This window comes from Martes martes (genome assembly GCF_963455335.1).
Source record: "Martes martes genome assembly, chromosome: 12".
NCBI lineage: Eukaryota > Metazoa > Chordata > Mammalia > Carnivora > Mustelidae > Martes > Martes martes.
Window position 1 is genome coordinate 70989853 of NC_137900.1, and position 11252 is coordinate 71001104.

Below are 11252 nucleotides of genomic sequence, written 5' to 3' on the forward strand. Positions count from 1 at the left end.
GGGACAGTGCACATCAGAATATGGGTTTGGGATCTGTTAGGCTGGTTATTGCGGATTCATCAAAAGCATGTGGATAACAAACGTGAAAAATAAGCATCGATACGAGAAGAATGATGTTGGTTACCAGCATCGAGCTTCCTTACATGCCAGACCCAGTGTTGGTGGGTTTTATAGAACCCTTTTTCTTTCATCTTCTATAATGTAAATGGTTCTGCAGTTGGCCGTCGGGATCTGGCTCCCAGTTATGCTACTAAACTAGCTCCAGGACTTTGGATAAAGTGTTTTATCCTGGGTGCATTCATCATCTAAAACAATAACAACACCTACCTCTTAGAGTTGTGGAAGGCTTGGATGAGATCATGTACAAGACACCAGCCCAGTTCCTGGAATTAACCACCGCATAAATGATAACCCTGCAATGTACATGGTATTATTAGCATTTTACAAATGGGGAAATAAAGGCCCAGAACATTTAAGCACTCAAAGGAAAGGAAAAAAAACATCATACCTTGGAGGCTGAATTTGGGTCCTTTGGCTCCAAAGGCAAGATCTCTGCACTACATCCCCAGTCCACGTCCCCAACCCCTTGGGCAGTGGAATGTTCTTCATCGCAGGAAACCTGACTGTGAATCCCCTTTGGGCCTCACTCTGAGGTACACTTCTACAGAGTATCTTTGTTTTTCCTCCTTGCTCCGTCTGGAGGCCTGAGAAAGCCTGGTTGGTGGCCATTTCCCTCAAAGGTTCTCCCCGTCCTTTTTCCTGACCTGCCCCACTCCCACTCCATTCCTACCATGACACCATAGCAGGAGACCACAGGTTTGCAATGTGAGGGGCCAGTTGGGCCCCTCAAATCCTCCCCCCCCACCCCGCCCCACCGCCGTGAAGACAACAGCAGGGACTGCCGGCTCTTCAAAGCCCCTGTGCCCATGGTCAGCCTGAAAAATGAACGGACGGAGAACACAGCCTACCATTCTAGGTTGACTGCCCTTGTCACAAAAGTCACAACTTGTATTAGGAGAGGCCATAGTGATCCATTTCTTGCAAGGAAAATGGCTATGATCTAAGAAAGCATGGTTCCTATTTTTTTTTTTTAACATTTTACAAATATGTTCTTAGTGATGAATTCTTTAACGTCTGTGCACTGTTACCAGAGTTCTCTGGAAGAGGATGCTTTTGACAGAGGGTACAGAGGCTCCTTTTGCTTCATGATGCTCTGTGCCCTGCTGTTCCTCTCCAGGAAATAAATTATTCCTCGTTGGATGCTGTGACTTTTTTTAATCTCTGAAGCTGAGCACATACGATTTTAGAGGTTATAAGCACAGCAGAGGCAAGAACCCCTCTTAGCCCTCCCCTCCTCTGTGATTTCTCCAAAGTGAAAGCATCGTAAATTAGAAAAATAGATGGCTGTTAGGGATGGGGGGCACCAGGCAAATTCCCTTGCTTGCCTAGCTTGGCTGCGCCCTTTGCACGGGTACTGGGGCATCAGACCAGTTCAGTTTTTGACTGGAAAGAATTTCATGGTGTCTGATTGCTTCTCACCGGAAAGTGCAGTATCCACATTTGTGAGCGCTAACCACATAGGGAAAAAGTCTTGGGGTGGCAGAGCATGTATTCCTCTCTGAGGGTAGGGGATTTACGTGAGTAACTTCTACTGATGCTAATGGGCTTTCCAAGCCCACCCCCCATCCCCCTTGTGATTCTTGAAAGAACAGCCTCCTTTGTCTCATCTCCTTTGAATCAATTTTCCACCATCTAGGTATATCCTTGCCAACAAGAAGAAATGGCACACAGTAGCCTCGGGGTGTTTTTGCCAGACGGTCTGTCTTCTAGGAGTAGAGCGGGAGGTGGCTTTAGCACAGCTCTCGGGAGTGATGGAGAGCTATTTGATGTGTGACAGGTAATGACTGGCCTCCTCCTTTGAGGATGAAACAGCATGAGCCATTGGAAAGAATAGATGACTGGTTTCATGTTTCCTAAGGGTAAAGGAGCAAATGTGCCAGGAGCATGCCCCTCATTGGCAGTGTAGACTTTCATCAGGCACACTCGGTTTGGGGGGCTCACGTCCTTGTAGCTCCCCCACTCCCCGCGCCCTCTCCAGCACGGGAACTGGAGACTGACCACGGCCACACCGCAGGTCCTGCCTAGGCAGCTTGGAGGGAATTTAAAAGAGAAGAAGCGAGGCATGAAGAAATCAAAATTAACCCAAGCAGAATCCTCCCCACCCCCTCTCATTATGCAGTTGGGAGGAGTCAGGAAGGCATTCTGTTGATTTCTTGCCCAAGATAATCCCTGCTAAGGAATTAATGCGCAGAGCAGATGGTGCTGTCTCATTTCCAATGAAAAGAATCAAGGAAGATAGTCTGTGCAATTATTTTTAATGGCTTGTGTGGTGATCTTCTTAATTTGTGAGAAAATGTTTCATCTTTTGTTAAAACTGGCCCCATTCACATAGCTTTTTGTGCTAAAGATTAAGGCAGCACAGAGACACCTATCCTGTTATCATCATCCTGAGGATCTTATTAGATGGAGTATTTCAACCAGGAGAAACCCCCCTGTACCATCTTGTATGTACAGGCACAGAGCGATCAGCTACGGAGACATGATGGACATTTCCCTGTCCCCTGCCCTGCCTTCACTTTGCAGTGTGGCTGCAGGCCTGTCTCGGTCCTGCCATTTATTCCCCTTGGGAAGTTGGGCCCTCTGTGGTGTAATGAAAGACGTACGGGCTTGGGACTCAGGAGAACACAAAGGCCACGTGAGCTCTCATCTTTGAGTTTGCCAGGAGGAGTGGTCTGTAAACAATAAGCTGGCCAATCCGCCGTTTTTCAGTCCCTTAGCATGTACCCAGCGCCATGGAGAAAACAAAACGACAGTCAGTATTTGATGTTGAAAACAGGCCTGTCCAGAAATGTCTATACCCCCACATTCACGAGTACCACTGACTGAGGGGTAGATGCCAGCAGCCGGCCAGGGTCCCTCACCAGCTCAGGACATGTTTTCACGCACCAGCCTCCCTGTTGTCCAGGATTCCCGTTCACGCTAGGTTCTTCGCTCGCAGCTCTCATTCAGGGCCCGTAGCCACCCTGTGAGGTGTGGATTAGGACATCCGTGACAGGTGAGCGCAAGCTGTGAGCCCCCTGGCCTTACTTGGAACCAGCCGAAACTCTGAGTTCTGCTACGCGGAAGCTGGTCCAGCGTGTCTGTGTTCTTTTTAGCGAGCAAACATAAACCTGTGTGGGATAGGAAATGGATAGTCGCTAACCTGGGAGTCACTGACGGAGCGTCCCCGAAGGAAGAAATGCAACAGACAAACCTGCTGAGACACTATTGGGAGTTCTTCGGGCCAGAAAGCCCCAGATTATTTGTGATGGGAGCAGCTGGGGCCGTGAGGAGGCATGGGGAGGCTGGGGGCCTGGGAACCAGGGGTGGTTCTTGAGAACTAGCCAAGAAACACCTCTAGGTGAGAAGCTGGGAGGAGAAAGAGTAAGGAATCTGGAAACGGCATTCACGGATGGTTTTACAAGTGCAGGTAGGAGAGGAGGTTTCCTAATGAATGTGGACTTACTCTTCTGCCCCCTCCCACAGCACACAGGTAACAGTTCTGCTTTCTCCTCACAGATCTGATGAGATTTTCCGACCGTGGGGCTGCTATTAACACTGAGAAACGTTTTCCGTGTGAATTTTGCGGACGGGCGTTTTCACAGGGCTCTGAGTGGGAAAGGCATGTGCTGAGACACGGCATGTAAGTTGAGCCATCCCAAGCCATCACTTGCCCAGAGAAGTGAGAAGTGGCAGGGAGAGCAGGTTCTTTTTGTTTTGTTGTGGTGGTTGTTGTTTGTGGGGTTTTGGCGGGGTTGGGGGGAGGTTGGTTTTTTGTTGTGGTGGTTGTTGTTCCCCTGACAATCCATAGACCCTTCCATCTGTGTCACACTTCTGGGCATGGGAGGAGAGGCAGCTGTCAGGAACTAGGTTTTGTTCTTTTTTGTTGATTTTTTTAAACGGTCACCCAGACACAAGTCAAATGAGGAAAAATCATCTTTATGAATGACAAATCCCACCCTCGCGTGGAAGTTTAGTGCTATTCTTCAGCCAGTGTCCCTTCAGCTTTCATTAGCATGACATTCTCTGATAGAGCGTGGACCGGGGTCAAAAGATCTGGCTTCTGTTCCTGCCTCTGTGATGACTCATTCCCTGAGTGGCCTTGAACATGCCCTCGCACCTCTTGGTGCCTTCAGTGCTCTGCCTCGGGGACAGAGCCAGCTTCTGCCTGCCTCCCAGGTAGGTGGGAGCATACCCATAAAATACTTACAAGATCCCTGAACATAAAATCGTCCTCTAGACAAGGCACTCTCAGCCCGTGAGACAAAGAGAGAACCTAGGAGTTAGTACTCAAGTAGAAAATGCCCCAGAAACCCCAAGCATCTAAACTTCAGAGAAGGTAACTAAACTTCCCAAGACATGGGTTCCCTCTTCAGGTTTTTGCTCTTTGTTTCTATGATTTGTTTCTGAACCTGTCCATTAAATCTTCACCTGAGTTCCTCTTTTTATTTAGTCTTATTAAATATGGCCCGTCTCCAAGCTTGTGAGTTCCACTGATGAGCTTGAGCAAAAAATGGTTCTTGCTACTACCACTTGTGACCTGTGACCAACCCAGTAGATGAGGGAACATAAGATAATTATGTTAATGTGTCCACATTACACATGGTGTAATGAAAACATAGTATAATAATGGATACTTTTGTAGATTCACATCTTTAATAAGAGGCCAGAGAGACATGACCTAAACATAACATGTAGCAAAGATAAATCACTGGCAGTTTAGTCCTACATTCGTGGCATTTATGCAAAGGAAACCCCAAGGTCTTTTTAGGAGCAGGGAAATAAGGACACTTTTTTGGTTTAATTAGAAAAAAAAATGCATACTCACCTGTCTCTCCCATCAATGTTTTTCCAGGGCATTGAATGACACCAAGCAGGTGAGCAGAGAAGAAATCCACCTGAAAGAGAGTGTGGAGGACAGTATTAAGATGCCCTCTATAGAGGAAAAGGAAGATGACGAGGCAATCGGGATAGACTTTTCCCTAAAAAGCGAAACAGTAGCCATTTGTGTAGTAGCTGCTGACAAATCTCTCCTGGAGAATGCAGAGGCCAAAAATGAATAAGCGTTTGGTGAAATTCTTAATCAAACCGTACTTGAACCGTGATGAGAAAGTGGGAGGGCCAGCTTGGGCTGAGAAGGGGGGTGGACAGAAAAGAAGACAGAACAAAGCTGCTTTTTAGGACTGAACAATCTATTTTCAAAGCACTGGTACCTGTGTGAATGAGTATGTAAATTAAAGTTATTTAAATGGTTGGAATATGTGGCTCCTTTTCCATCACTACACCTTTTCTTCCGGATCTTCATCATGGAAGTGTCATTTGTTGTGGAATATGGAAGCACCTCCCGTGTGCACGGTGTGCTCTGTGGCGGTCTTGGACAGGATGTGGAAACAGAAGCTCCATGACAGTAGAAGACTTCTCTTAGGGGAACAACTTTTTGACGCACATCTTTTGGTGCGTTTTTCTAGTTTTAATACCTTAAGCTTTTTCAAGACCTAACTGCAGCCGCTTTGGGAAAAAACAAACAAACAAAAAAACCACAAAAAAAATCAAAAACAGAAAACAAAAAACTGCTTTGCATAAAACAGTCACCTGTTTCCTAGTACCTCAAACTTAACCAAGGGAATTCTCTGCATTTGTCAGTACTACCTGTCGTCGTCGTGGTTAAATGTAGAGAGAACTGCTGGGCAAGACGGTGAATGGAGAAAAAAAAAGAGAGTTTTAAAGAAAGGAACACAAATTGTGCTTAAAATCCCCACGTGGGTTTTATTTCTTAAAATACTGTGATTTTTTTAATTATTTTAGTAAAAAACAAAACAAAAAAAAGAAACAGACTTTAATTATTAGATAACTGTTTGTGAATTGTCATCCTTTATTCCAGGTAAGCTGTTTATTAGTGTTCAACTATAATTTAGAATTTGGTAGATTCATGTGAGCTAATTTTATGGTGACTGTGGAGTTTTGTTTGCCATATGTTTATTTTCTATCAATTTGAGTGTTACAAACACAGCACAATTCAGTTTTCACATAAATTGTTTTTTGTGTGCGTGTTGTTACTGTTTTAATTTGGGGGCAAGGGAGATTTAGTTTTTTTGTGAATAGGAATGTTTTTATTTTAAAACATGGAAATAACAAAGAGGTTAACTTTTTTTTTTCCTTTAATTTAACTAAAGAACCAAACTTTTTGGCACAGCTATGCAGCTTGTGGGCCAGACGAGGAAGTCCTCTTCACCCTTTTGTTGCTCGTCAAATTAACACATTATCTGTCTCACACAAATAATTTGTTAGAATGGGCTGGCTTTTGTGTGTGATTTTGAAATCTCTGTTCTGGTTTTGTTTGCATTGTGTTTGGGGGAGGGTTTTTCATTTATTTTATGGGGCAAGGGGATGTGCTAGAATCTCATCCCTTTGGTGAGAGTGGACAAGAAATACTTATATCCTACAAGGAGCCTGGAGAACTACTTTTTTTTTTTTTAATCTAGCTGCCAGCTGCTCTGTTTCCCCATATTAGCTTTTTCAGGAGGGAGCAGCTTAGACTAAATCTAAGTCTACATTTATAATATGTTCTGATTGTGAACAAAAGGTTTCATTCCAAAAAAGTAGAAAAGAACTTCCCTTGAAGCCTAGGTTATAGAGAAGCCTGTGTGTGTGTGCTTTGATGCGTGTGTGCTCATGTGCGTGTGTGTGAGTCCTTTGGTTTTCATGTTTTGTTTTGTTTTTGTTTTTGTTTTACTTGGAAGGGATGCGGGAGGGGGAGGGAAGAAAGGGACAGGGAATTGCTGAGATGACAGTGTCCCACACAGCTTCAAATAAAATCCATGGAAAGATATTGCATTTGTGGAATAAGTGCTTACTTGAAAAGCATGTTCTTCTTTTATTTTCTTGCTGTTAAGAAATTTTATTTGTAGGGTGTTTAATTTAATTTTTTTTTTTTTTAGGGATGGGGGCCATCATGTGGAAACCAGAAAATGGGGAAAGTGTGATCTAGACAAAGATAACATTTTGTGTCCATATTTGTTTTTAATTGGCCTCATTTCAAATGTATTAAACAGTTCCATACCTGGATTGGGTGTTTGTAATGGTTACCAAAAAAAAAAAGAAAAAAAAGAAAAAACAACAAACAAAAAAAAAAAAAGAAAAAAAAGGAACAAAAAGAAAGAAAAAGAAAAAAAAGAAAATAATTGTGACATGCTTTTATCACTACTTTATTTTTCAAATAACATGTAAATATTGTAATCCATTGGATTTTGTTTTGCTAACCTGTTAATAAAAATATGGGACCATTATCCTTTTAACAGGGCTAGAATGTCATTTTTTTTTGTTTTCAAACATATACCTGATATTTTGTGGCCGCACATTTTGGATGCATTATTATAATTCTGTTGACTGTAATGACATAGAATTTACAACATTTTTTTTTTGTTTAATTTATACAGAGGACATTTTTTTTCAGAGCTTGAGAGAAGAAGATAAATAGCAAAATGAGAACCTGTTGACTCCAATAATCAGTGTTTCCCGATACTTGATAGGAGAGAGGGAGATTCTGAGTTCTTGAAGCCAAGGGTTTTAAAAACAACAAAAACACACAAGTAGGTTATTCAAGTTGTTTGCAACATACATTTTTGTAATGAAATGTGAGAAATTAATAAAGAATTTTTTTCACATGTGTCTATGTGCATCTGTTGTAGATCATTTACAGATATGACCACAGATATGAAATGTAGGAATAATAACATAGCGTTGACTTTCACTGCATGTACAGGAGAGCTAATTCAAGCCATTGCACCTATACAGGTATGGAAAACAAAGGTCATATCAAAGTGAGGTGTGAGTTGGGATTTTAAAAGTTAACATTTCTGCAGCAGATATATATCACCAATTGGATTTTTATAGAGGAAGGTTTTCCATCAAAAATGTAAATCAAAATGGTGTGTGAAGGTTTAGAAAGAGGAAGTACTAGTGATTATGTCATCTGCGGACCCTGAATCCATGGGGAATTATTTTAAGCCAACAGCAAGACAAAACCACTGCCACAAACTATCTTACCGTGCATCCTGCACTGGTAATTGTTATCGTGAAAATATTCTTTGAGCTACCCTGTTATAAAAACAAAGGAAAAATTAATAGGTCATGAAAACTAGAGGAAGAGTAAATTAAAATCAACACTAACTGTTAAACTCAGAGCTGATTTATACTGTCTGTCTTCACCAGGGTTAGAAGAAAGGTTCATTGATCTTTTGTCCAGAGCACATTCTAAAAATGTGGTCCTCGCCCTTCTTTGTCCACTTTATCTCTTCCACAGAGGAGAATTTTTAAGACAAGCATATAAAACAAAATGGGAAATTAGATAAGTCAGAACCTAAAGGAAAAAGGAGGATTGAGTAGCAACATAATTACAGTAGAGAACTGGCAAAAACGCATCCCAAGAGGCCATGCATAAGCCAAGTATTTGGTTCAGAGCTTCCTGGTAGGCAAGGCAATGAAAGATCAAGAATCACATTTCTAGTAAATTTATTACCAAATGCTCAAGAGATACTCAACCTTTTCTAAAACTACAAGTTGGGAAGTTTCTTCTCTGTTTTTCTAAAGAAAGCAATGTAAAACTTGTCCATTGCAAAACTGCTCTTAGGACCACCGTCAAATATTTAATGAACAGTGTTTTTACTGAGTTGATGTCTAATCCATATTCCCACTTTGTTTTGTGGAAATGAAGTGGAATTTGCTGATAGGTTAGTCATGGTAGGGGCTACAACAAGGCAACTCCTTGGAGCCATAGAGGTACACCTCCATCTGATACTGCCATCTGAACACATGAGTCCTGGGATTATTGTTGAGAGCTTTGGGTGATCTACTTCTATGTCTCACCCAGGAAGTAGCACACCTCACTTCTAGTCTTGCTGCAAGGGCTAGATCTGGTCTAGCCTTTGTCTACCCGTGTCCCCAGGAACTTAATAGAAGTTTCCTTTGGAAACAGTAGAGGGGACAGAAACCCTCTATTCTTAAAGCACAAGATACTGGTCTCACCACCTATGCCCTTAACCGGTATTTTTAAGCAAATATTTGGTGGTGGTCACTGCATGACAACAAATGACCAACACGGCACCTTCTCCTGATACCTCATGAATGGTGAGGCCAGAGGGACAATGTGGGGAAAAAATGAGCAGCACAGGAGGTCTGGGGCTTGCAAGACCACTAGCTACCTCTGTGGGTACTGGTAACCCTGGGGAAAGATGGCCTTGACTGTGAACGCCTTTTCTCTGTCTAAAAGCTCACATTTGATTTAGTGAAAGCGTACGAGAAATTGGTTCCCCATACACATTTGGAGAGTCTTTAGCCCTGGGTTTAACAAACATTACTATAGGACATGCTCTTCACTTGTAACTCTCCCTATTTCAGGGCCAGGGGTGTGATAGGGGACAGCACTCGGTCACAGACACTAAGATGCTTTGAGGTATTGTGCTCATTATTCCATGAAAATGCCAGTTCTTTTCCAAACACCCTGCTCTGCACATGCCGTTCCCTCTGCCTTCAGTGAACTCCTTTTATTACCCGAAATTACCTGCCCTTTAAGACCTAGCCTCAATATAACTTCTGATGTGATGCCTTCCCTGACTCTACCGTCACCCTACTTATCACCTGTCCCCTGCCTTAATAAACACTTATTGAAGACTTCTCCTCCCCACCCCACCCCCTGCTCAGACTTTAAGTAGCTGAGACACATTGCTGTCAGATGCAGCTAGCCTTTTTAAATTCAAATATATTCCTGTTGATACCAAGTGTTACTTCTCATCTGATTTGGCATCGATGTTACATTTTCTTTCGGAGCCTGAGATTGCTTTTTTAAATATCTAAGTAAAAATATGCAGTTTGGTAGATGAAAAATGTCTTTGTCTGAAACTCTAGGCTCTCTGAAAAAACATCAGAACTCAACACCAGCACTCCCCCTCAAGAGGTCACTTTGGCCATCCCCCTGCTGTCTTGCTCCGAGGTGAAGAGGAAAGGGATGGGGAGGTCCGCTCGGTCTGAGGAGTAGGCATCGGTGGTGCCTGACGGGTGTGGGGTAGGGGAAGCAGAAGCCAGAACTGGCAGTGATGGCGGCAGAGATGTGTGGCAGTGACAAGGGGGTAGACTGTGTGAAGAGGCAGAGTGGTGAAGGCAAGCCTCAAGGAGGAGGAGGGTAGTCCAGAGGCAGAGTTGAGGAAAGACGTTTTCTTGGAATGGGAGACAGTTGGACACGTTTATCATCCTGAGGGAAGGCAGGGTAACTGGCAAGCAGACTCATCCGGGGATCCTGGCCACAGGAGAGGAATGGGCTTCGCAGATGGAGAGGGACTCTTTCCTCCTAGGGGGTGGGGGGTAGGGAAGGAAGAGGAAAGGAACGTGCTCTCCGTGTGCATCCACAGGTGGAAGATGCAGGTGGGGACTGGGTTCATGCTGGTGAACCCGGTCTTTGAGGCAGGATCCAAAGTGGCAGGTGGGGGATGAGTTGGCAGAGAGATGGAGATTTGGAGCTTCTACAGAGGGCCACGTAGAACTGAGTGGAGGGGACAGGGAAGCAGAACAGTTACTATATTCTCCATAGGACAGAAATGGCTTACTCCGAAGGTCTGGGGTAATAGAGCTTTCTCTAGGACTTCCCTCACCACCCCCCTCCCTCCCCCCACACACAAACCACAACCTCCATCACCACCTAATAAAGAAAGGAAATGGACAGACAGAGAGAGCCAGCTCTTGGAATCAGAAGGGATACTTCCTTTCTCCGCCTACTTAATTATCTGGCTTTTTGAATTAGCGGTGGAAAGCAAACTTGCCTTGTTTCTATTCAGTTTCTCTCTTGAGTTTGCTCCCATTAATGAAACAGCTTAGTTTGGTTTAGCTAACTGCATGCATGACTTCCAAAAACCACATCACAATGCGGGAGGAATGCAGCCTCTAGCTGTCCTACAGCAGCTTAACCACACTGTTTAGATAGAGGAGCGGGGCAGTGCCAGTGGCTCTGAAATCCATTTAAGATGTGTGAAAACACAAGATTGAAATTCTGACCTTTCCCCCAAGCTGAAAGAACCTACTCCAGGGGGCTGTTTGGATGACTGCGGCTGCAGGCCTGGGCCCATCCATGGCTCCCCAGGACCCTGGCTGCCAGTGGCCTGTCC

General features: G+C 43.8%; 1 protein-coding gene across 1 annotated transcript in view; it reads left to right on the forward strand.

The window, feature by feature from the left end:
• The window catches only part of ZNF462 (zinc finger protein 462), a gene marked incomplete at its 5' end in the record, with an annotated part of 83407 nt that extends 76221 nt beyond the window's left edge, over positions 1 to 7186 (forward strand). Inside the window, 3 exons of the mRNA XM_080820128.1 lie at positions 3619 to 3742; positions 4955 to 5980; positions 7038 to 7186. Of these exons, the coding sequence (XP_080676254.1) occupies positions 3619 to 3742; positions 4955 to 5162 (332 nt within the window). The 3' untranslated portion in view covers positions 5163 to 5980; positions 7038 to 7186. The remainder of the gene's footprint in view (positions 1 to 3618; positions 3743 to 4954; positions 5981 to 7037) is intronic.
• Positions 7187 to 11252: the final 4066 nt, after the last annotated feature.